Source organism: Podarcis tiliguerta (assembly GCF_965153285.1).
Source record: "Podarcis tiliguerta genome assembly, chromosome: 1".
NCBI lineage: Eukaryota > Metazoa > Chordata > Lepidosauria > Squamata > Lacertidae > Podarcis > Podarcis tiliguerta.
The window spans coordinates 130,573,346-130,599,164 of record NC_139534.1 but is presented as its reverse complement, the minus strand read 5'-3'; the positions used below and the strand labels follow the sequence as shown (position 1 = coordinate 130,599,164).

General features: G+C 47.5%; 2 protein-coding genes and 1 long non-coding RNA gene across 3 annotated transcripts in view; 1 reads left to right on the top strand and 2 right to left on the bottom strand.

Annotated features, from left to right (window-relative positions):
* The window catches only part of NID2 (nidogen 2), an 88,123-nt gene extending 76,807 nt beyond the window's left edge, over nucleotides 1–11,316 (top strand). The window contains exons 16-21 of the mRNA XM_083433698.1: nucleotides 1,151–1,280; nucleotides 3,203–3,374; nucleotides 6,737–6,894; nucleotides 8,339–8,462; nucleotides 9,430–9,542; nucleotides 10,522–11,316. Coding sequence (XP_083289824.1) covers nucleotides 1,151–1,280; nucleotides 3,203–3,374; nucleotides 6,737–6,894; nucleotides 8,339–8,462; nucleotides 9,430–9,542; nucleotides 10,522–10,532 — 708 coding nt within the window. The 3' untranslated portion in view covers nucleotides 10,533–11,316. The remainder of the gene's footprint in view (nucleotides 1–1,150; nucleotides 1,281–3,202; nucleotides 3,375–6,736; nucleotides 6,895–8,338; nucleotides 8,463–9,429; nucleotides 9,543–10,521) is intronic.
* The window catches only part of LOC310677739, a 304,619-nt gene that overhangs the window by 232,475 nt on the left and 46,325 nt on the right, over nucleotides 1–25,819 (bottom strand). The gene's annotated exons all lie outside the window — the stretch shown is intronic.
* RTRAF (RNA transcription, translation and transport factor) lies at nucleotides 11,561–24,215 on the bottom strand. Its single transcript, XM_083440092.1, has 8 exons — nucleotides 24,024–24,215; nucleotides 22,066–22,193; nucleotides 20,805–20,904; nucleotides 19,378–19,464; nucleotides 18,840–18,928; nucleotides 16,226–16,294; nucleotides 14,062–14,110; nucleotides 11,561–11,921 (listed from the first exon to the last, which is right to left on the bottom strand). The coding sequence occupies exons 1-8, from the start codon at nucleotides 24,082–24,084 to the stop codon at nucleotides 11,767–11,769; spliced, it is 738 nt and encodes a 245-aa protein (XP_083296218.1). The 5' UTR covers nucleotides 24,085–24,215; the 3' UTR covers nucleotides 11,561–11,766.

Below are 25,819 nucleotides of genomic sequence, written 5' to 3'. Positions count from 1 at the left end.
ACAAATCACAAAAGTCACAAAAGCAATTGTGCTGCTTTTGGTAGTGGGCTGCATGTGCATGATATCTGCTGGAGGGGCAACCCCCCCCAACCTATACATAAATTCCTGCAACGCCCCCCCCCAATAGGTTTCACAACTTAAAACCTTTTTGAGTGCATGCCCTTGAAAGCTGTTAAAATGAAGAAAATAGAGACAGAGAGATTTCACAGTGAAAGTTGTCTGACTGACGCAGAGCGTTCAAAATTGGGTTCTGGTCCCACCATGGGAAAAGGTCTGGGATCCATTTCACCTTCCTTCCACAAACCTTCCTCTGCCTTTAAATACTGCTCTGAAGCGTCCCACTCAGAGACTATTCCTCTCAAACGGTTAATATTATTTGCCCAGATTTTTAAGGAGCTCCCAGCCAAGAAGTGTTGGCAAACAAAGCTTCCAGGAAGCTATTGGGGGGTGGTTTGTTTTCACCGAAAGGCTGCTGTCCTCCAGACCACCTCTTCATGGTGAAATAAATCAAAACCCCAGCCCAGTGGGGAATTGAGCAAATTCGCAGAAAATCAAAACAGGCAGAGAGAGAGAAAGCAGGACCTCCAGTGTTTCCGCAGGGAAGAATATAACCAGTTGAGCAAAAGTTTTCCCCGAAGATGCAGCTCTCTGGAGATCGTGGACTCATTTAAACACATTTCTTGCTCTCAAACAGAAAGTTAACAAAGAAACTGGGTGTGTGTGTGTTGAGGGGGGACAGAATACACGGAATTGATTGGTAAAAGGTGCTGATATTTTTGGAGTTATTTGCAGAAAAAAAGAGAGATGCTGCTGGTGCAGCTATACCTCTCTCGATTTCTACACCTTAAGCAGTCCTGCTGTCGCTCGGTGTCTATAATTCTTTGCCTAACCTTTGCTTTTGCTTGGCCCAAGCCCAGACTTAGAAGGACTTGAGGGGCAAAACCCAGTTTCTGAAGAGTGTTCATATTCAGGGTTTTTCGCATTGGCTACTAAATTAAACCAGTGCAGTCAGTTATTGACAACTCATCTAGCAAGCAGGTGGTTCCTTGTAAGTGCCAGAAGCAGGAAATAGCGACCGGATTTCTTGGAAGCTGATAATAGCCTTGCCTCAATGTCTGGCTGTTCCTCTGTGTGTATATGCCCCCTCTAGGGTTCCATTGTGGTGGGGATTGACTACGACTGCAGGGAGAAGATGATGTACTGGACGGATGTTGCTGGAAGGACCATAAGCCGGGCAAGTCTGGAACAAGGGGCAGAACCAGAGACGGTTATCCAATCGGGTATGTGAAAATTTCTTGTTCTTTAAGCAGTAAGGTAAAGGTAAAGGGACCCTGACCATTAGGTCTAGTCGTGGCCGACTCTGGGATTGCGGCGCTCATCTCGCTTTATTGGCCGAGGGAGCTGGCGTACAGCTTCCGGGTCGTGACTAAACCGCTTCTGGTGGACCAGAGCAGCGCACGGAAATGCCGTTTACCTTCCCGCCAGAGCGGTACCTATTTATCTACTTGCACTTTGACGTGCTTTCGAACTGCTAGGTTGGCAGGAGCAGGGACTGAGCAACGGGAGCTTACCCTGTCGCGGGGATTCGAACCGCCGACCTTCTGATCAGCAAGTCCTAGGCTCTGTGGTTTAGACCACAGCACCACCCTTTATAAGCAGTATGTCGTGGAAAATTTAATATAAAGTGATTTAAATAGATTTTTTTTAAAAAATTAAATTATATTGCTGTCGCTACTGATAACTTGAATGGAAATGTAGTTTTACCTTATGAGTGTTCCTTTTTTTCATTTGACTTTTTGAACCTCCTGCCATGAAAGACAAACTTGAATCGGGTACGTGGCTCGCTTCCTTTGGGTTCCCAGTCCATGTTGGAGGTTGTGAAATACCGCCCTCACCCCCGCTTATATTTGCAAAGTCAGGAAACTTCCCCTAAAAGGGAAACTTGGCAGATTTTTGCTCCAAGGGAGTCTGCCGTTGTCCAGGGATTGTTCTGGAGGAAGCAGGATAGATGCAGGACACACCTATCACATGCAATGCCCGGGGGGGGGGGCAGTGACACCTGGCTTGAGAGCAGTACATGTGAAAAGGATCTAGGAGTCTTGGTTGACCACAAACTTGACATGAGCCAACAGTGTGACGCGGCAGCTAAAAAAGCCAATGCAATTCTGGGCTGCATCAATAGGAGTATAGCATCTAGATCAAGGGAAGTTATAGTGCCACTGTATTCTGCTCTGGTCAGACCTCACCTGGAGTACTGTGTCCAGTTCTGGGCACCACAGTTCAAGAAGGACACTGACAAACTGGAACGTGTCCAGAGGAGGGCAACCAAAATGGTCCAAGGCCTGGAAACGATGGCCCTTGTGGTCTCTTCCAACTCTATGATTCTATGAGATCAGGTATTTTGCAGCAGTTGGAGGAGTGCTTTGTAAATGCCAGGCTGCAGTTCTGAAATGTTCATTGAGGGGCACCAAGAGACAGGGAGGACTTCAAGTTGTGCAAGACTATCGGGTTTCAAAAATCTGCTAAGGCTGGATCATCAGTACTGTTGAATTAAGCTAAACAGTCTTAACTGGATGTTGAATAAATGTGCAATTAATCGTAATCTGGTGAACCGGGTTCGCTTCCCCGCTCCTCCACATGCAGCTACTGGGTGACCTTGGGCTAGTCACACTTCTTTGAAGTCTCTTAGCCCCACTCACCTCACAGAGTGTTTGTTGTGGGGGAGGAAGGGAAAGGAGGACACAAAATGAGAGCCAGTATGCTGTAGTGGTTAAGAGCGGTGGACTCGTAATCTGGTGAACCGGGTTCGCTTCCCCGCTCCTCCACCTGCAGCTGCTGGGTGACCTTGGGCCAGTCACACTTCTCTGAAGTCTCTCAGCCCCACTCACCTCACAGAGTGTTTGTTGTGGGGGAGGAAGGGAAAGGAGATTGTTAGCTGCTATGAGACTCCTTCGGGTAGTGATAAAGCGGGCTATCAAATCCAAACTCTTCTAATTGTGACTGTTTTGAATTGCATTGCATGATTCCTTATTGGATTGTGCAAACTGCTCTTGTGCATAATGGTTTTTATAGGTTTTCTCACTTCCCAGAAACCTGGAAGTGGCATGATAAACATGCAGGCTGTACCCCTTTCTTAAAACCTTGAGGTCAATGAATCCTTGAGCCTCCATCAAAGTCTTTTTCTGGACTTTTCCTCCCTCAGGGCTGATGAGTCCAGAAGGCCTTGCCATCGACCACCTCCGAAGGACCATGTTTTGGACAGACAGCGGCTTGGACAGAATCGAGAGTGCCCGGCTGGACGGCACAGAGCGCCGCGTCCTCTTCGCCACAGACCTCGTCAACCCTCGTGCCATCGCGGTGGATCCCATTCACGGGTGAGTGGCAGGCCCCGCAGAGAAGCAGAAGGGAAATTTCTGAAGTCGTCTTGTGACAATGACACAGTCTAAAGAGCATCTCTTTTAGCTGTCTTTCATCGATTGCAAAACAACGCAAATGAACCAGGGTTTGTGTGGGTTTTAGGCTGCAATCTTATACCTACTTATTTGAGAGTAGCCACGCTGAACTTACCGTATTTTCCCGTGTATAAGACGATGCTTTTTGCTTTAAAAATTCGGCAAAAATTGTGTGTAGTCTTATACATGGATAGTGAACGTGCGATGAATAATAATAATAATAATAATAATAATAATAATAATAATAATATATTATTTATACCCCGCCCATCTGGCTGGGTTTCCCTAGCCACTCTGGGCGGCTTCCAACAAAACACTAAACACTAAAATACAATAACCTATTAAAAATTAAAAGCTTCCCTAAACAGGGCTGCCTTCAGATGTCTTCTAAAAGTTTGGTAGTTGTTTTTCTCTTTGACATCTGGTGGGAGGGCATTCCACAGGGCGGGCGCCACCACCGAGAAGGCCCTCTGCCTGGTTCCCTGTAACTTGGCTTCTCGCAGGGAGGGAACCACCAGAAGGCCCTCAGCGCTGGACCTCAGTGTCTGGGCAGAACGATGGGGGTGGAGACGCTCCTTCAGAAATACTGGACCGAGGCCGTTTAGAGCTTTAAAGATCAGCACCAACACTTCCAACAAAACACTAAAATACAATAACCTATTAAAAATTAAAAGCTTCCCTAAACAGGGCTGCCTTCAGATGTCTTCTAAAAGTTTGGTAGTTGTTGTTCTCTTTGACATCTAGTGGGAGGGCGTTCCACAGGGCGGGTGCCATTACCGAGAAGGCCCTCTGCCTGGTTCCCTGTAACTTACCGTATTTTTCGCTCTATAACACGCACCCGACCATAACACGCATGTAGTTTTTAGAGGAGGAAAATCCGTAGGCATGCCACCCGTAGGCATTCCCTCCATAACACGCACAGACATTTCCCCTTACTCTCTAGGAGGAAAAAAGTGAGTGTTGTGGTGCAAAAAATACGGTAGCTTCTCGCAGCAAGGGAAACGCCAGAAGGCCCTCGGCGCTGGACGTCAGTGTCCAGGCAGAACGATGGCAGTAGCAAGCAGGAGATTGGCAGCGGCGATTGGGCGGGTGATTGGTGGCTGCGGCAAGGCCTGCTGGCGATTGGCTGTGGCGAGGTGATTAGCAGCTGCGGCAAGTGGGCAGGTGGGCTTTTGGTGGTGGCAAGTGGTGAGCAGGCGGGTGAGCGATTGGCGGAAGTGACCTTCCCCACCCACCCCAAAAAGCTAAACAACTTAATTTATTAATTTGGGGTTAAAAAAATGGGGGTCGTATTACACATCGGGGCATCTTATACACGGAAAAATACAGTACACCTTCAATTAGGAAAAAGAAAAGGAAAAAGAAAAGGGCAACATAAACAAGGGGATGGAGCAACCCCTCTATCATAGAATCATAGAGTTGGAAGGGACCTCGAGCGTCTAGTCCAATCCGCTGCAATGCAGGAATTCTGCCCACAGCCGTCTCTGGGTGGGTTTGAATGACCAACCTTCTGGGTAACAGCCAGACACATTGGCCCACTGCGGCACATCATCACTGAGCAGACATGCACAGGGTTGTACAGGTAATAATTTTGAAGTGCAATCTAATTGTTACCCATACAACAACCCTGTAGGTGTCAGCATCGCCCTTGAGCCAGTGCCACTAACTGGACTCATCCACTTCAGCCCCGACTGGGCTAGGCAAGCTGGGTAGCACTTCCAGAGACCACCTTCTGCACAGGAACAGGTCAAAGTGCTGTGGACTCACAGCTTAGAGTTGTGAGCACCGGATTCACTTCCACAAGTAGACAGTCGTCCGCACAGCAGAGTATAGCAGAGTCCAGCAGAGTATATAAACATCTCGGAGAGCAGCTCTGTAGAATATCTTCTTTATTCTATCCACAACTATTATACAACTATATACAGAGCTAAATGAGCCTAAGCATAAATGAATGCTAAACCGCACTGAGTGTCTGCAGCTGCTCTTAGCAGCAACCTTATCTAAACACACAATCTCTAACACTCAGTCTCTCTCTCTCTGACACACTGACTGACCCACACACTGACCGACTCTTTGATGTGGTGCTGGAGCAGAATAAGTAGAGAGCAGAACACGCCTCCTCCTCTCTGCAGAATCAGCAGACTCCTCAGGAGATTCTTGGATATGGGAGGGGTGAAATCTCCTCAGTAGGGTAGACCAGTATTGTCATTATCCCCATCTTACTCACAATTGGAGAGCCGAGGCTACAGGTAGAGGAGAGACCCAGCCAGGGGGCTTTTCAATTCAGCGTTTGGTCCCTTAGCTACAGCAGCTCGCCAGCACTGTCAATTTCACTCAGATGCCTATTCAGACTGCGTATATTAGCAAGATTCGAACCACCCACTTTCTCATCAGCAAGCCCAAGAGGCTTGGTGGTTTAGACAACAGCATCACCCACTGAACTTCCGTTGCTCGGTCCCTGCTCCTGCCAACCTAGCAGTTTGAAAGCACACCAGTGCAAGTAGATCAATAGGTACCGCTCCGGTGGGAGAGTAAACGGCGTTTCCATATGCTCTGCTTTTCATCACGGTGTTCTGTTGCGCCAGAAGCGGCTTAGTCATGCTGGCCGCATGACCTGGAAAGCTGTCTGTGGAAAATGCCGGCTCCCTCGGCCTGAAAAGCGAGATGAGCGCCGCAACCCCATAGACGCCTTTGACTGGACTTAACCGTCCCAGGGTCCTTTACCTTTTTTTTACCTTAAAAAAAATGTTCCCGTCGTTATTTGTTTCCCCCCCCTTTTTCTGTTACAACTGTAAAAAAGCAAAACAGAAGTCAGATGCCAAGACCAGCACTCTAACCAGCAGGTATTAATCCCCAGAGGTTTGGCAACACAACAACAAAAAGCATTTTTGCCTTCTTTCCAAAAGCTCAAAGGGAGTCAGCCAGTGGTGCAGATCTCAGGAATTCCTCAAGTGCAAGAGGTGCTCACAGAAGCTTTCCCAGGCACTCAGAGAGTCATAGAAACAGAGTTGGAAGGGACCGCCAGAGGTCATTCAGCCCAACCCCCCTGCAATGCAGGAAACTTCATTGTAATTTGTGGAAGCAGCTTTTCTGTTGAAGCCAATAAAATAACTACGGTGTGGGTTTGTTTCTGGTATGTGTGTGCCTGTTTGAGGTTCACGACAGCTGTTGACCCCTAACTTCCCGAAATAATGGGAGTAGCCGACACACGAATCTCGGGTCTTTGTTTGTGTAACCACTTTGACGCACAGCCAACCGTAGTTGCTCTTGGGATCTCCCTCCAGGAATCTGTACTGGACAGATTGGAACCGCGAAGCGCCCAAAATCGAGACATCCACTGTGACTGGGGAACACAGGCGGATTTTGGTCAACCAAGACATTGGGCTGCCCAACGGCTTGACCTTTGACCCCTTCTCCAAACTGATTTGCTGGGCAGATGCAGGTAAGGGACATTTTCGCGGAGAGAAATGGAGGGGGTCAGGAATCACAATCAGGCTTTTAAGGACCCAACAGTCAAGATCAACCACAACCAGGGCTGCACTTCATGTTAATATACCATATTTTTTGCTCTATAAGACTCACTTTTTCCCTCCTAAAAAGTAAGGGGAAATGTGTGTGTGTCTTATGGAGCGAATGCAGGCTGCGCAGCTATCCCAGAAGCCAGAACAGCAAGAGGGATTGCCGATTTCGCTGCGCAATGATCCCTCTTGCTGTTCTGGCTTCTGAAATTCAGAATATTTCCTTTCTTGTTTTCCTCCTCCAAAAACTAGGTGTGTCTTGTGGTCTGGTACGTCTTATAGAGCGAAAAATACGGTAATTGGGTTGCCTGCATGCAGAACCTTATTTATTTCCTTGAAACCTGTGTGTACAAACCTTGACTATAAAGGTTGAGAGTGTGCTCTTAAAAACCAGGAAGGATCTGAGTGTGTGGCGTATTTTATTTATTTTGTTCCCTTGCATTTATACCCCATTTCACTCCATTATGGAAGCCAGATTGCGTCCAGGCGCAAACACACCCAAAACATTGACCAGACCTGAACCTGCTTATCTCAGCAAAGTGGTGGCTTTGTGAACCTTCAGACCAGACTTCCTCAACCTCGGCCCTCCAGAAGTTTTGAGACTACAATTCCCATCATCCCTGACTACTGGTCCTGCTAGCTAGGGATCATGGGAGTTGTAGTCCAAAAAAATATCTGGAGGGCCGAGGTTGAGGAAGCCTGATTCAGACCATAACCCGGGACACACAAAGGTGATGTGCAGGCATTAGGAAAATTGTATTTCAGGAACGCTTGTCTCCTGTTACAGATCACCTAATTAAAGACACCTCCCTCCCCTTCCCATAAGCATTCTGGCGTTTCCTGCCCACAGTCCATCTTTTTAGGCTAATGCTTCACTCACAATGTGCACCCCCCCCCCCAAAAAAAAAACCAGGATGCCCTTCACTTAAGGTCAGCCCAATTCTGCAACCCAAATCATCTACCGTATTGGCCCAAATATAAGCCGCACCCAAATATAAGCTGCAGCTTTAAAATTGGAGGCGGGGAGAAGAAAAGGAGACAAAATACCCAAATATAAGCCACTCCATTCCTTGCTGCTCCTGGGGGGGGGGGCGCTGTGTTGCCGATGGCCTTTTCCCTTCCCGGCCTTGGGGCAGAGGACGGGGGACTACGCACAGGACGGGCGCTGGTTTGCCACGCTCCTGGCGCTGTTTGCTCTGCGCTCCTGGCTGCATGCCGTAAGGTCGTGAATATAAGCTGCACTTTCACTTTTTACATTCCGAAAAAAGTGCGGCTTATATTCAGGCTAATACGGTATTTGCAATTATGGACCAGAGCAAGGAAGAGAATGCCCCAATTTAACTCTCCCTCTTTTTGGTTTGGAAAAAGGAACCAAGAAGCTGGAATGCGCACTGCCTAACGGGACGGGGCGTCGCGTCATCCAGAACCACCTCAACTATCCCTTCAGCATCGTGAGCTACGCCAATCACTTCTACCACACGGACTGGAGAAGGTAGGTCCCAAAGGCTGGGAGAAAAGCCTTTTTCAACATAAAGCTGATTCCAACTTAAGCGACTTGCAAGTTTGGTTGATGTTCTTCTCGCACTATGAAGGTACCCACACACTTGGCCCAACCATTCCAGATGTGAAAAAGTCACTAAATGGGTGTGCTTGTCGTCTCCTGCATTGCACAGGAAAAGTGTCTTGGGAAGAACTGTAGAATCAGGCCTCAAAAAATGGCTCGCCCGCTGGTGTTTGGGGAACCTGGGCCAGTTGAAGGGGTCAGACTTAACACCGACCACTCACAACATTTTAAAGGAGTACTGTGTCCAGTTCTGGGCACCACAGTTCAAGAAGGACACTGACAAACTGGAACGTGTCCAGAGGAGGGCAACCAAAATGGTCAAAGGCCTGGAAACGATGCCTTATGAGGAACGGCTAAGGGAGCTGGGCATGTTTAGCCTGGAGAAGAGGAGGTTAAGGGGTGATATGATAGCCATGTTCAAATATATAAAAGGATGTCACCTAGAGGAGGGAGAAAGGTTGTTTTCTGCTGCTCCAGAGAAGCGGACACGGAGCAATGGATCCAAACTACAAGAAAGAAGATTCCACCTAAACATTAGGAAGAACTTCCTGACAGTAAGAGCTGTTTGACAGTGGGATTTGCTGCCAAGGAGTGTGGTGGAGTCTCCTTCTTTGGAGGTCTTTAAGCAGAGGCTTGACAACCATGTCAGGAGTGCTCTGATGGTGTTTCCTGCTTGGCAGGGGGTTGGACTCGATGGCCCTTGTGGTCTCTTCCAACTCTATAATTCTATGATTCTATTCTATGATTCTATGCATTAGCTGGGGTCATTTTTGATCATTGTGCCTCTTAATCTGTTGACTTTTCACACTTTGGCATAGGCCAGCTAGCCACTGGTCTTGAAGGAACGATGTTACACTGGATGAAAACCATTTTCCCTCCCCAATTTTCTGCTCAGGGATGGCGTCATAGCTGTGAACAAAGACAGTGGTGCTTTTACAGGTGAATATCTTCCAGAACAGCGAACTCATCTCTATGGAATAACCGCCGTTCACCCATACTGCCCAGGAGGTAAGATCTGGGGTTTTGCCAGAAATGTATGTTGCTTAACCACAAGTATTTTCTGCTCCCTGGGAAAATTCTTCTTCTTTTTAGTGATTTTTCTCAGGGCTGTTGCAAAACTGTTCTTGCTGCTGACATCACCGTGCAGTAGAATAGGAAACAGCCATGGCAAATGAAACATCACTGTAGAATCCTTGTCTCTGTCTACCTATCGGGACTGAGGGCAATTTACCTCTAAAAAGGTCAAGCGACCCCTGACCATTAGGTCGTGACCGACTCTGGGGTTGCGGCGCTCATCTCGCTTTATTGGCTGAGGGAGCCGGCGTACAGCTTCCAGGTCATGTGGCCAGCAGGACTAAGCCGCTTCTGGCGAACCAGAGCAGCGCATGGAAACGCCGTTTACCTTCCCGCCGGAGCGGTACCTATTTATCTACTGGCACTTTGACGTGCTTTCAAACTGCTAGGTTGGCAGGAGCAGGGACAGAGCAACGGGAGCTCACCCTGTGGCGGGAATTTGAACCGCCGACCTTCTGACTGGCAAATCCTAGGCTCTGTGGTTTAACCCACAGCGCCACCCACGTCCTCTACATCTGATTAATTCCTAGCAGATATGCACTGTGGGATTCCTAGCAGAAATGTGCTGTGACCTCAGGACATCGATAGGATTCCTGACTGGGCAGTGAGTGAAAAGAAAGATCCAGCTAAAAACTAAAACGGTGACAAAACTGGGGCCTTGCAACAAGTTATAAAAACCCTGCAAGGGCAGGATGTTTTTCGCAGAACCTTTGGGCCTCCTCAGAAGTGCGTCAACTTATGTCTTTTTATTTGGCAGAGAAAAGATGGTTTTTTGGCCATCAGAGAGGCATATCACCACCTATGAACTCCACACACACACACACAGCTGGGAGGGACAGGAAGGAATGTGCATCTTCTTTACCTTAAGAACTGTCTTCCTTCAAATTAACCCTTGCTGCTTCTCTTTTTGCAGGAAGAAAATAAGCTACTGGTACTTGGGGCAGAAGAAAGGGCCGGGGAGTGGGGGGGAAGAGTTCCGTTGTGGCAGCTGGAAGGAGACTCCCACTGAGAAGATATTATTGTACAGAGTGCAAAAGACCCCTCTCCCAACTACATGAAGACAACCAGCAATATGTACTGAAGGGAATTAAGCGGTTTAACTTAGAGCAAAATTATCCAGTATTTTTTAAGTTATACCTCAAATCTTTTTACTACTGTATTTTTTTTAAAATGGAAACATTTTTTTTTATGTATTGCCAAGATGAAATGGTGCTATACCCTTTTGCTGATGGGAGCAACTTTGTAAAAAATAATAATTATGAACATATACATTTATCCTTACTCTATTGTTATTTTATTAGAAAACACAAGAGACTCTCTGCTTTTAAACGGGTGGCGTGGCAGCAATCTGTATAGGGACTCGATCTGTATGTGCGGGAATGGCTTCTGCAAAAGTGCCTTAAGAAGTCCATGTTGTTTTTTTAAAAAGCTCTGGTTGTACGAGAAAGGTGGAAGTAGTTTAGGAGCCATGCAAAGCTGCTAAGGGTATTTTGCAAAATCCAATGCCCACGTCCACCTCTCGCCTCTTCTGACTGTTTTTAGTATTTATATGAGAATATGCTAGAATGAACTGGCTCAAATTTACCCCCCCCCCAAGGGCTCTGCGCGAGTGAGGTGTATGTGCCAACACCTGACTGAAACTTCTGGTCTTTTCTAGGCTACTCCATGAATTTAATAATAATAAAAATAATAAATTTTCTAAATTTTCCTGGGCAGTTTCAAGGCTTTTTGTTTTTGACACGACTACCGGGAGCTTCTCCCGCTCACAGCACAATGAAATGCGGGGGGGATGTAAAAGGAACACTCCACATTTGAGGTGGAGGCCCTGGAAATTCAGAGCATCACTTATCCCATGCAATACGCTCTCTGAGCACACTCCCTCAAAGCGGAGGGACTGCGGCAGCTCCTGTTGTCCTTGGCAGCCTCGCACCACTAAAGGATGACGGTTTGGATCGGTTTAATCCAAGCTTTTATTCACGTAAAGAAAAAAATGATATGGAGCGGATGTGCTGGCAGCTGCCCTTGTTTTCTTTCCAAACATGGCAGCCGTATCCTTTTTTTTCTCAACTGCATGCGAGGTTCAGCTTGGAGGAGTTCCCCTAAGGGCGAGGCCAGCAGCAGCAGCAGCAGCTGGAGAGCCAGGAACCTGCCTGCTTGCTCATCTCCCCACCTTGCCCAGTCTGTGGTCAGTTTTTGGATCAGCAATAATCGCCTGGACCGCTACGATGGCTTCGTTGATCTTCGTCTGCAGCTCCCGGAGCTCTTCTATATGCAGGAGGCGGAGGATCTGGGCGGCTTCGTTGAGAACGGCATCTGGGGTGGAAGGGAAGAGGAAAAGGAAAGGGCTGATCAAGCTTTAGGTCGCCATTGCTTTTGGAGCTGAGCCCTAAGTGCTTAAGCTCAGTCAGCTGCCCTGAAACTTTCTTTCTTTCTTCTACAAGACAAGGGGGCTTGATGATGCCTCAGGCCAAGAGCAGCTGAAGCAACCCTGAAGTCAGCCCTTGCAGCCGTCTCTCTTGGGAGACAATGGACGGCGGCACCTTTGGGGGTGAAGGCAAATTGCGGGAAGGTTACAGAACTTGCTGTGGCTGTAAAGACCGATATGGGAGAGCCTTACAGACAAGGACATTAAGAAGAGTTTTGCTTCTGGATCTAATCAAAGGCCAGTCTAGGGCCGAATCCTGTTCTCACAGTGGCCAAGCAGGTGCCCCAATGGGAAGCTCGCAAGCAGGACGTGAGTGCAATAATGCTCTCCCCACTGTTATTCCCAGCCACTGATACTCATCATCATCATAATTTATTATTTAGACCCTGCCCATCTGGCTGGGTTTCCCCAACCACTCTGGGCAGCTCTCAGCAGAAGAATAATAATAATAGTAATAATAATAATAATAGGTAAAGGTAAAGGGATCCTTGACCATTAGGTCCAGTCGTGGCCAACTCTGGGGTTGCAGCTCTTATCTCGCTTTATTGGCCAAGGGAGCCGACGTACAGCTTCCGGGTCATGTGGGCAGCATGACTAAGCCGCTTCTGGCGAACCAGAGCAGCGCACGGAAACGCTGTTTACCTTCCCGCTGGAGCGGTACCTATTTATCTACTTGCACTTTGATGTGCTTTCGAACTGCTAGGTTGGCAGGAGCCGGGACTGAGTAACGGGAGCTCACCCCGTCGCAGGGATTCAAACCACCGACCTTCTGATCGGCAAGTCCTAGGCTCTGTGGTTTAACCCACAGCGCCACCCGCGTCCCCTAATAATAATAAAGTGATAAAACATCAGACATTAAAAACCTCCTTATTCAGAGGAATGGTGCCTCCGACAGTAGAGGGAACCCAACCATTGACAGCCTTATTCTTTTAAAGTCCTCCAACTTTGACCATCTCTACCTCTTCCATAATTTAATTAGTGCTGTGTTAAGAAGTACCCTTCCATGCTAAGCTGGATGTCCACAAATGGTAGCACTGCCACAGAGCACCAGAGTGAACTAAAGCAAGGATAATAATAATAGTTTAAATACTTATTCCCTGCCCATCTGGCTAGGTTGCCAGCTTGAGGCTGGGTGATAATGGAAAGACACACCTGGATGGACTGCAGGTCTTCTTTGGCTAGCAAAGGCCCCATACCCCCTGGTGCCCAGCTCCCAAAAGACGGGCAGAGCGCCAGCGCAGCATCCCATACCAAGAAGGCGAGTAAAATCTCAGGGGCTGAACTCTGGCTTGTGAACACGCCTCTCTAGGCCAGTGTTTCTCCACCAGTTGCAGGTGAACATAGTGGCATCTCCTTACAGAGTTCCCATGCATTTGAGGATCTGGGATGGGCACTGATCCAACACTGGCTTTAAAAGCGGGAGAGAGAAGGGCATCACACTCACTCCTTTCTGGAACTAGCTCTTCCTGAGCTCCCTTCTCCCTAAATCGGGGTGAGATGCCATCACAAATCCAACACTGATTAGAGAGGTCTTCAACTTGCCCTGCCTTGGGCAGGATGGGGGGAAAAGAAACAGGAAATATGCTTCCGTTCCCTTGGGTTCCTATTTCCCCCATAAACTACCCTTTTCCCAGGTGTTCTGTGCCTCCAAAGGAGGGCTAGCCCTGACCCAGGACTATGGATTACGCCCTCCTTGAAGCGTTCTCTCCACTAATTTAATTCAAATAGTTTTAGTAAGTTACTCTCACGGAGAGAATATTTTCTCCCAAGTATGTAAGGATGAGAGCAGGCTGGCGACTCAATGCTCCCTAACAGTTCTTGGTAACAGCAGGACACTGATTAAAATACAAATCCTGTTCGCAGCAGGGCAAGAGGAAAGTGTGACATGCTTTGTGACAATCTTACACACAACATGATGATCATGCATCCAAACTTGCCAAGCATGCAAACCATGGTCTCTTCAAAGGATGTGCACAGAACCCCCCCTCCCCAAAAGAACATTTGCTCTATTGAAGCGCACTCTCTTACCTCCTGTGTCAAAGCCAAGAATGTGCTTGTCCAAGGTGACAGGCAAGCCCTTGGGGAAAGAAAAGGGAGAAAATTGTTATGCCTTCTCTTCAACAACTGAATCTATCCAAGTCATCAGTGCTGTTGATTCCATTTACTCAACTCAAGTCCTGCAAATCCTAAAATAAGACGCTCCAGTTGCTACCTACAGTGGTACCTCGGGTTAAGTACTTAATTCGTTCCGGAGGTCCGTTCTTAACCTGAAACTGTTCTTAACCTGAAGCACCACTTTAGCTAATGGGGCCTCCCGCTGCCGCATGATTTCTGTTCTCATCCTGAAGCAAAGTTTTTAACCCGAGGTACTATTTCTGGGTTAGCGGAGTCTGTAACCTGAAGCGTATGTAACCTGAAGTGTATGTAACCAGAGGTACCATTGTACTCTGATGACCAGCATTTCCTCACTTCTGCTTCCAAAGATTTCAACCGAGCAACTCTCCCAACATGTGGTGGGCAGGATTGTGGCCTCAGAAGCGAAGGCCCTTGGAAAGGAAGACGCTTAGAAGTTTAAATTAATTTATTCCACAAAGGGGCTGTTTGATGATTCCAGGTCTTTTAAGAACACAAGGCAAGCCTACAGAATCAAATCTAAAGGTCCATCAAGTCCAATGGCCTATTCTCACAGATGCCTGTTGGAAGTCTGCAAGCTGGAGCTGAGAGGTGATTTGTGATTTCCCCCGCAGCTTTTAAGATACGGAAGCTAGACAGGACTTGCAAGTCAAAACACCACACGTACGTACCCCTACTTGTTACAAGTGCCATAGCAAGAAGCAAACAACCCAACATCTTCCCCAATTAAAACCGGTTCCCCTTTATCAGCTAATTTCCAGCTAATCTACTGCATCGGGCTCATCGCCTTCGCTGCTACCACCCAAGGATCATGGGTCTGGTGGTCTCAGGCAGGAGACAAGAGAAGGGCTCTGGCATTATTCTCGCACAGGGCAGGTTGCCACGAGGGAACCTGTCAAGCGAGATTAATCGGCAATGTGGTCTCTGAGCGCAGCCAGCTGCTCAGCAGCCACTGAGTTGCCTAGGAAGAATTTTATCAGCTGACCTCCACCTACTCTGCCAGCGGCTGATCTCAGTAAGAGATGTTAAAACAGCAGAACACAGTGTGACTCTTGCCTCTCTGAATGCACTCCGCTGTGGACTGCCTGCTGCGCCCCTGGTCTGACTATTTTCATGGATGCATTAATTCCAGCAATCCTTGTGTTCAATTACAGAACTACCATATTTCCCCATCTGTAAGACGCCGCGTATAAGATGCTCCCTATTTTGGGTGACTCAGATTTAAGAAAATGGGGGGAGATGGCCCAGAGTATAAGACGCCCCCTAATTTTTGACATTATTTTTTAGGGAGGGAAACCTAGTCTTATACATGGAAAAATACGGCATTTATTTAGCTCCACAGCTCTGGAGAGGAGCTGTGCCCATGGCACTCCTATGCAAATCCATGAGCTGCTAAAAGCAGCATGTGCCACAGGAGTTTCTGAGTGCTTTTAGCTCATTCACACCAACTATGTATAGGTGTGGACGCGGGTGGCGCTGTGGGTTAAACCACAGAGCCTAGGACTTGCCAACCAGAAGGTCGGCAGTTCAAATCCCCGTGAGGGGTGAGCTCCCGTTGCTCAGTCCCTGCTCCTGCCAACCTAGCAGTTCGAAAGCACATCAAAAGTGTCAGTAGATAAATAGGTACCACTCCAGCGGGAAGGTAAACGGCGTTTCCGTGCACTGCTCTGGTTCGCCAGAAGCGGCTTAGCCATGCTGGCCACATGACCCAGAAACTGTACGCCGGTTCCCTCGGCCAGTAAAGCGAGGAGCGCCGCAACCCCAGAGTCGGTCACGACTGGACCTAATGGTCAGGGGTCCCTTTACCTTTACTATGTTTAGGTGTAGAAGGCACCACTCTGAAGAGAGGTGCTTTTCATTTAAGGTAACTGTCATGTAATGTGTCTACTTCTGAAAGGCGGCCTTCTCTCTGCATTCTTTCTGCGCAGGATCGCCTGGGCTGTTGCTGGTTTCAGACCCTGCCAGCTTTATTAACGCAGAGGGATTTCAAGGCATTGAAAGTGGCCGTAATTGAGGCGAAGGGTTCACCGGCTGTACAGAGACAGAGAGTTAGACATACCTCTTTGGACTGATTTGCCTTGGCGACAGCCTCCTGACTCAAACGCTCCTGAACCAAGATGCGAATTGCCTGGGAAGGAAAAAGAAGGCGAAAGCCCATGTAAGTGCTGGGGGATCCCTCTGGCCCAGGATGATCTGGAAGAGCTTACAGAAGCCAGCATGACATACGGTGGCAAATGATGCAATGAGATCAGGGCATATGGTGCCTAAACTGGAAGGGGCGAGGGAGATCCTTACTGTGAAGAACTTACACCCCCCAAAAAATTCAGCGGTGTCTTCCAAGATTGTGCCTTCCTAAGAGGTGGCCAAGTTTTATTTCAACTGACTCTAGTATTTGAATACATTCCCTTTTCTTTTCCTCCACTTGGCCATACAGTGGTGCCCCGCAAGACGAATGCCTCGCAAGACGGAAAACCCGCTAGACGAAAGGGTTTTCCGTTTTTCAATGAGCTTCGCAGGACGAATTTCTCTATGGGCTTGCTTCGCAAGACGAAAATGTATTGCGATTCTTGAGATTTTTTTTCGCTCCCCACCCCCTTTTTCTAAGGCGCTAAGCTGCTAATAGCCTTTTAGCAGCTAATCCTCTAATCCCTTAAGCCTTTAATAGCAGCTAATAGCCACTAAACCGCTAATCCGCTAATCCGCTAATAGGGTTGCTTCGCAAGACGAAAAAACCGCTAGACGAAGAGACTCAGAGACTCACTGAACGGATTAATTTCGTCTTGCGAGGCACCACTGTATTTGATTCTGCAGTAGCTCCTGAGAGCAGAGGTGGGAGTGAGGAAATAACGGGTGAGATTTTTCAGGCACAAAAGCTCTTGCCCCTTAAGCTGCTGCCTCTCAGGCCAAACAAGATGTCACAAACAGTAAACATGCATTGTAAAAAATCCCGACGACAGCATTTGTTCATGGTTGAGGTGACTGTGAGTGACCAAGCAGCTGTATTTCCACAGGTACCTAGAACCTACAGAGGGAAAACCAGCTTGCAGAGGGATGATTTAGAGTGTGGAAAAAATGTCAGGAATGCCACTATTTGGCCTCTTCTCTGCTCTAAACTACTCTCCCAGAACTGCTTTCCCCTAAACAAAGCAACCTCTAGGATTTAAACACACATTATCTACATATAAATATTTAGGTTGGCCATATAGGCTAGGCCTCCACCCAAGTGTGAATGGATAATTGAACGACTGTGGAGGCGCTGGGTACATCACCCATGCAGGTCCCACAGGCATAAATCACAACTATCACATGGCTAAAGATGGGCTTGGAATTCTTACAAACTCCTTTTGTTTTGTGCTGACTCGGACACCCTGCACAAACCCTGGGACCTTGGCTGCATTTCAAAGTCTGCCGTTGCAACAAAGATGGATTTTAAAGAACCGATGCCAGAAAGGAGAACTTCTGGTCATCAGTTACTTCTGCCTGTGCCCAGTCTTCTGACATGGTCAACAAGCTCAGTTTTGCTTTTATCTCTTTCCCTGGGGAAAAGGCAGCACCAAATATTAGCAGAGAAATTGCGGCCATAGCACAAACAACCACCGTGCTTGTTTCCAAGGCTACCAAAGTTCTTCCAGGGGGTCTTTACTATTTGTGCCTCAGTAAAGGGACACGGGTGGCGCTGTGGGTTAAACCACAGAGCCTAGGACTTGCCGATCAAAAAGTCAGCGGTTCGCATCCCCACAACGGGGTGAGCTCCCTTTGCTCGGTCCCTGCTCCTGCCAACCTAGCAGTTCGAAAGCACGTCAAAGTGCAAAGTAGATAAATAGGTACCCCTCCGGCGGGAAGGTAAACGGCGTTTCCGTGCGGAGCACTGGTTTGACAGAAGCGGCTTAGTCATGCTGGCCACATGACCCAGAAGCTGTACGCCGGTTCCCTTGGCCAATAAAGCGAGATGAGCACCTCAACCCCAGAGTCGGTCACGACTGGACCTAATAGTCAGGGGTCCCTTTACCTTTACCTTTAAAAGGCAAAGAGGCCAGGAGCCTCAATGAAAGGGCCACCCACCTCACAGCAAACCTAGATTTAGCTGAAGCAGGAGCCGAGCCACAGCACATTTACTCCCGAGTAAGTCCCACAGAATGAAGCTGGCAGGGCTTACTTGTGAGTAAACACACTCTGGACTGAGATGCACAACTCAGGAGTCAGTTACCTGGGAAACTTCTGAAGCTCTCTCTTAGATGAACTGCTCTTGTGGCAGGAAGATTATTTTAATATATGTTAAAGCACCCCTTTCAATGACAGGATGGTAGCGTGAAGATCAACATTAGGAATGGTTTCCTAGCTTTAAGTGCAGCTGGTAATTGGAATAAGTAATTATCCTGCCACTGAAAGGTCTGCAGGAGTAGGTAAAGAGAGGACTTTTGAAAGCATTAGTGATTTGTGAAGGGTGAAGGACAGAGGCTGGACAATATGCCCTACAAGTCTCCTTCCTCTTCGAAACCTCTCACCCCAAACTCATTCTAGGCTACCAATTAAAATAGAAAAATTAACACATTTAGCAGCTTTTTTTGCGGAAGGGGAGTGGTCAGCATGCTTGTTCAAACCATTTAAAAAACCACTTTTAATCTACTGCGGTTTGTATTTATGAAGAAAGAACAGGCTGCTAATGAGCTAACCTTGAGCATCACCAAATAGTCATCATGACGCTGGATCTGAAGGAGGTTCGCCAAAGCCATCACACCAGCCTTAAAGTCAGGGTTGTTTACTGTGGAAAAGCACACAGACACACAAGCTGATTCCCCTCGAAAATAGTAACAGCATGAATTTCTCTTTGGAATTGCTTAATCCAGGTGCCACCTTTGACAGCAAGAGGGGGGAACCTGTGGCTCCTAAGTCTACTTTCACGCAGGTGGGGGAAGCCCGGAAGAAAGCGGAGATGGATGGAGCAATTGAAGGAATTGGCAGGGAGGGGATCTTCTGGTGTTCAGACTTTTTGGGGAAAGTGATTTATCCCTTTCCTGGCAGCCTGGGGAAGGTGTGTGGGGAGAAAGGATGGTCCCGCCCACTTTTGGCCCTGGACCCTCCCACCGCTGGCTTCAGTCCCACCCACTGCCTGCATGCAACTCCTGAAAGATTACCACCCCCCAAGGGAATGTGGCCCTGGAGACACTGTTCCTGTTTCATGGCATGAAATACGGTGGCTTTTTCACTCACCATCCAGGTTGATGAGGGGTTCTGCATTTTTAGATGCATTGTCTGTGTTCTTAGCCCCCTCAGGCGTGGAGTCCTTATACTTGTCAGCTGTTGAAACAAAAGCCGTTCTGGCCCGTGAGTGACAAAGGGGTTTTAGAGGACTATGGATGAGCTAAAAATGAAAGGAAGCAGCCCCAGGCCAACAAAGGAAACAGGCACTGAACTATTCTTCTCCGCGAGAACAGCTTGTGCACAGAACGGCAGCAGCTGTCCAAGATGCCCGCAGCCTTCGCGTCAGAAGCTTGTCAATTGCTAATAAAAATGATGACACTTAAGTAGCAGCTGAACATGGAAAGAAAACAACAGATTTTCTGAACAATGCGGGAAACCGAGAAGCACTGCCCAAATGCAGGAAAACGTGAGGCCAAAACTATACATTTGGCAAAGAACCCGATGGGGGTATCAGCGAAGAGTTGCAAATTGGCAAAGTGGAGAACTGGCAGGCAGGCAAAGGGTATTTATGTGTCCTTAAAACTTTACTCTGCTTGCTGTTCCTTGCAAACCTTGGATTCCATGGGCTGGCCAGGTTAAAAAAAAACCCAACAGCAATAGCTGGGGTGGTGGTTTCAGAGAAAAAGCTATTGGGGGCAGGGAAAGAGTTAATGTTTCCCCCCTTGCAGCTATTTGACAGAAAGCCAGGCTCCCAGTCCTGAGTGTCTGTCACATGTAGTAACTGAGTGTGATAGAAAACTCAGGCTTGCGGATAATCAAGGGCAAAACTGTGAGTCAAAAATCTCTGGACTCTCAAGCCCACTTCTCTCAAGCCAATGTCCCACTGCTGATGACAGAACTCAGGTGGCTTCCAAATTGATTTGTTCAAGATTACAGCCTTACACGACAGACTTATTCTGAACTGGAAAAGTTTGGGTGTGCTTGAGCCTCTAGCTTCCGTGGCCTCACTGATCCTAGTGACTGAATCCTGCTAACTTCCAAGCGATATAGACATGTGAAGTCTCTCTGCATTCAGACTCCTCTATCTTTTAATGTTGCCTTGTGTGAGCTCCCTTCACTCTACACCTCTTGCAGCAATGGCACGAGATTCAACACTGTTCGGGCAACTGAGAAAGTAAGAAATAAAGCTTAAGCCGTAACAGAAGAGTTACAGCACAATCCTGGGCATTTCTCCCTAAGGCACGTTTTATTGAGATCAACGACACTCACTCTGAGGCAAGGTGCTGCCCTTTTAAAGACTCCAGCCTTGGAATGAAATAAAGGAGTATTCCCTTTATGCACCTTAAAAAACTACAGCCACAAATTAAGAGTAAATTACAGTGTTAATTGGCACATGCTTTCTGGCCTCTTTCTGGCTCAGCTTGAAAAACAGAACTGCAAAGGAAAGGGATCTATACTGCCTTTGAAGACAAGGGAGAGTGAAAAGTCAAACATACCGTTGTCCCCATACTCAAGCCTAACTGCCAGTCCCAAAAGCCAGTCAATTGTTTCTTGTCGCTCTTGGATGTTGAAGGGACAATTCACATCTTTAAGGTACTGTGAAAAACAAGAAGAAGATTGAACTAAGAACCTTCAATGATTCATAAGAAATTAACAAACACTGCAGGTTTGTCTGGGAGAGCAGCTTGCCAGGCAACGGGCATCTTGACCTAGAGGGTAACACTAAGGAATTGAGGAGGAGGGCAGAAATAGAAAATTGCTGCTGCTGCTGCTCCTCCTCGCCTGGGTAAACCTAACATTTATTAGTTTGTAAGGGCTCAACACACAAACTGCATACAAAAGCACACCCTCGCCTTGGGCATGCCAGAATGGGAGATCACTTGGGAACCTCATCTGTGCCACCTTGAACTTCATTGTGGAAGAAAGGTGGGATATAAATCTAACACAGATAAAGGAAAAGGCTCTCAATGGCTACAAGCCATGATGGGTATGTTCTACACCTGTTGTCAGAGGCAATAAATGCTTCTGAATATCAGCTGCTGGGAACTGCTGGAGGGGAGGGTGGTCTTGCATTTGGGTCCTGCTTTTGGGTTTCCAATTGGGGTACCTGTCTGGCCACAGTGATGCTGTCTTCAGGGGTCAGCAAACTTTTTCAGCAGGGGGCCGGTCCACTGACCCTCAGACCTTGTGGGGGGCCGGACTATATTTTCTGGGTGTGTGTGTGTGTGGAATGAACGAATTCCTATGCCCCACAAATAACCCGGAGATGCATTTTAAATAAAAGCACACATTCTACTCATGTAAAAAACACGCTGATACCTAGACTGTCCACGGGCCGGATTTAGAAGGCGATTGGCCCGGCCCTTCGTTTGTCTTCCCATGGTCTAGATCAGCGGTTCTCAACCTGTAGGTCCCCAGATGTTGTTGGGCTACAACTCCCATCATCCCTGAGCTCTGGCCTTGCTAGCTAGGGGTGATGGGAGTTGTAGTTCAACAAACACCTGGGGGCCTACAGGTTGAAAAAGGCTGGTCTAGATGGTCCCTTTTGCCTGATCCAGCACAGCTCTGCTTATGTTCTCAAAGAAATGATGAATTGGGCATTCTGCCTCTGCAAGAAAGCAAAGGAATGCAGAAGCACAAACATGGTCATGTGACATTGTTGACAGTAAAGGGTCTTGGGGCAGGAGTTGCCACTGACAGATCACACTGATTAGCATTTCCAGGAAATAATAACTGTTAGCATCAACTAAGGTTTACCTTTTCAAAGGACTTTGTCCATTCTGCAGCATTGTGGATGTTTCTCAGATTCCCTCTGTCTTCAATTTTGTAGTGTCTGATTTTCTGGTCTTCAAGCCAAACAATAAAGTTTCGAAATTCAGTTTCATCTGTGATAACAGATTAATAAAGTCACATTGATTATGTCAAAGTCTATCCCAAGTCATTGAATCCACCAAAGGATTTATGCCACTACAGAGCTTTCCAAACGTTTCATGTCGGTGACACACTTTTTAGACAAGCATCAATTTGTAATTTAGTTTTATTAGCAAACCGGAGATTAAACTAACCCCTTTCCAGGAAAGCAGGGAGTGTTTGCGTGACACCCCTACGCACAGCAGCTGACAAACCTAACATGTTGCAACACACAGTTTGGAAAGCTCTGGGCTGAAGGGTAAACTGCATAAGGAAAACAAAGCAGACTAACAGAGGATGTACCAGAAGACCCTTGAACACATTAAATGAAAATGTATTTCATTTCATTCATTCATATTTATTTCAACCCAAAAAACAAGTTCAAATTGGCTTACAACAAAGAAACAGGGATGCATTTCAAACAAACACTACAAAAACAATTTCATATCATAGCAAAATAACACAGCAACAATTTCATAACCTAACAAAACAATAGCAAATATGACAACATACAAAAAACCCACATTCCAATAGTATAATTATAGCATGCACCACCCAATAGCAATAATAATAATAATAATAATAATAATAAACAACTGTATCAGAGCACTTCCCTCGACTGACCACTGAGCGCACCACACAGGGAAGTTAAGTTAAGCTAAGCAGATATATAAGATTGAATATTTATTTATTAAGATACAAAATTACAATCTCAATAATAAAGTTACAAAATAATAACAAGGAAGTCACACACTGGTGGAGGGAAGAAACAGGGTAAGAAATAAGAAATGGATAAATGATGGTGCATAATGAAATGTGAAAATATGAATTTATGACTATAATGTATATGTATCAATATGTAAAGATTTAATATATGTATTGCAACATTAATAATAAATTAGGTGCATAATAATAATAATAATAATTGTCCAGGGCAGCTGTCTACCAGCTCCATCTGGTACGCAGGATGAGGCCCTCCCTGCCCGCAGACTGTCTCACCAGAGTGTTGCATGCTCTGGTTATCTCCCGCTTGCACCACTGCCATGCGCTCTACATGGGGCTACCTTTGAAGGTGACCCGGAAACTACAACTAATCCAGAATGCGGCAGCTAGACTGGTGACTGGGAGCGGCCGCCGAGACCATATAACACCGGTCTTGAAAGACCTACATTGGCTCCCAGTACGTTTCTGAGCACAATTCAAAGTGTTGGCGCTGACCTTGAAAGCCCTAAACGGCCTCAAAGGTCCAGTATACCTGAAGGAGCGTCTCCACCCCCATCGTTCTGAGGTCCAGCTCCGAGGGCCTTCTGGCGGTTCCCTCCCTGCGAGAAGCCAAGTTACAAGGAACCAGGCAGAGGGCCTTCTCGGTGGTGGCACCCGCCCTGTGCAACGCCCTCCCAGCAGATGTCAAAGAGAACAACAACTACCAAACTTTTAGAAGACATCTGAAGGCAGCCCTGCTCAGGGAAGCTTTTAATGTTTAATAGGTTATTGTATTTTAGTGTTTTCTTGGAAGCCGCCCAGAGTGGCTGGGGATAAATAAAATTTATTTATTTATTTATTTATAAATAAATTTAATGTGCGTGAATTGAGCACAGCACACGCGAGTCAAAGTAACGTGTGAACCGAGCTGGGATGGGAGCAGGGGGAGAGGAAGAAGACCAAAGGCGCCAAGGGGCGTGGCCTAGACGGCCACGGGGCGGCGCTAAGGGGACCACGTGCGCACGCATGCGCGCTGCGGGGCGAGCCGCCGGCCACGACGGCGAGGAAAGGCGCCGACGAGAGTTTCGGCCTAGCCGCCTCACCTCGGCAGTTGAACCCGGCCGGGTTGTGGTAGTCAAGCGCTGACAGCTTCCGCCGGAACATGGCGCCGCGCCTCGGGAGAGCAAGTCTGCCCGGCTCGGTTGCCGCCGCCGCCGCCGCCGCCTCAGCGAGAAGCGCCTCAGTCGCTGCGAAGAAGACGCCGAGAGGCTGAGCGCGCCTGCGCAGCAGAGGCTGGAGTGGGCGGGGCTATAAGCCTGCGGTGGCCAATCGGTGCTCGTGCCGAGCCGAGTGGGCGGGGCGAGCCGGAGGAGAGAATGGGCGCGACTTAAAGAGAGGAGGGGAAGCGATCGGGAAGGAGGAGCCGAAGACGTTGACTGACAGACGCCCCGGCGAATAGAGGCGAGAGGTGGAGTAGGCTTGCGAGGAAGGAAAGGGACGCTGAGGAGGACGGCGCCATAGACTTGTAACGTGTAGAGGGAGGCGGAGGGCTGGATTAGGGGCCAGTTCAAACTTTTTATTTTGCCAACCATAAAAACCATTGGTTACAATAATGGGTTTGGGGGAAAGAGTGATTGCTCTAAACAAAACGGTTTTGTTCAAAGGCTTTTTAGGCAGACGGAGGGCAGCAGGAAGGACGAAAGCTTCCCCTGTTGAATATCCGCCTGCTGCCTAGATTTTTAAGTGCAACGTTGGAGCTTGCCTTTTGTTTGCATGTGTTTCAAGAAATCCTGCTAACAGCATCTGGTTAGTGGGATGGAGTATTTTTCAAGAGAGGATATTCCACAGTTCAGGCCAGTGAAGATTTAAATCGATTTTTAAAAATCTGATCCATTTTCTAAAGTGATTTATTGGACAGGTGGAGTTAAAGCTCACTCTTGTTTTTATTTTACAAAAGAACATTAAAAAAAATTAATAGTTTTGTTTGTTTGGATTATATTTTGTTGTTGGATTTTTATAGGAGCCACCTTGGAAGCCAATCTAAAGGGTGGCACTCTTTCAGATATCACACTTCATCATTTAGAAGCCAGAGCTGTCTTAGACGGCAGCTGTATGTCCACAACTTGGATTTCTGCATCATTGAACTAAGTCGGATGTACTTCTGAGCAGACATGTAAGCAAGCCTCTCTGGGAGCCTTTTTGACTGAAGAGTAGGATACAAATGCTAGTCTAAATAAAGCTTTGTGGAAATGTTTTGAACATCCGATCGCTGCTCATAAACGTGATTTCAGGTCAGAGAATCCTCACCGTGCCATTTTCGCACCAAGAGCAAACGGCTCCAGAGATTTGAACCTGGATCTCCTGTATCCTATACCCAAGACAAAAAACGAGGCGTCTCTTCTGTGCCACAACCTACTTCCTCCCCTGGAGTTGCTGTGGTTATCAGGTCAGTGGGCTTTTGCCCAAACTATCCAGCAGAGGGCTTTTTGCAGAAGGAATCAACTCGCAGCTCTCTGTGGCGAGCTTGTCATATCGAGACGAAGCTCCCACAAATTATTATAACAGATGCTTGCTGATAACGGCACGGCAAGATGGATATGGAACACAAAAGGACCATCTTTCTTGGAGATTTTACTTTCGAAGGAGCAGAGAGTCGGCCCAGGATACCTGAAAGAGCATTTCCACCCCCATTGTTCAGCCAGGACACTGAGGTCCAGCGCCGAGGGCCTTCTGGCGGTTCCCTCCCTGCAAGAAGTGAGGTTACAGGGTGCCAGGCAGAGGGCCTTCTCGGTGGTGGCGCCTGCCCTGTGGAACATCCTCCCACCAGATGTCAAAGAAACCCAGACAGATGGGTGGGATATAAATAATAAATAAATACTAATAATACAGTCATACCTCA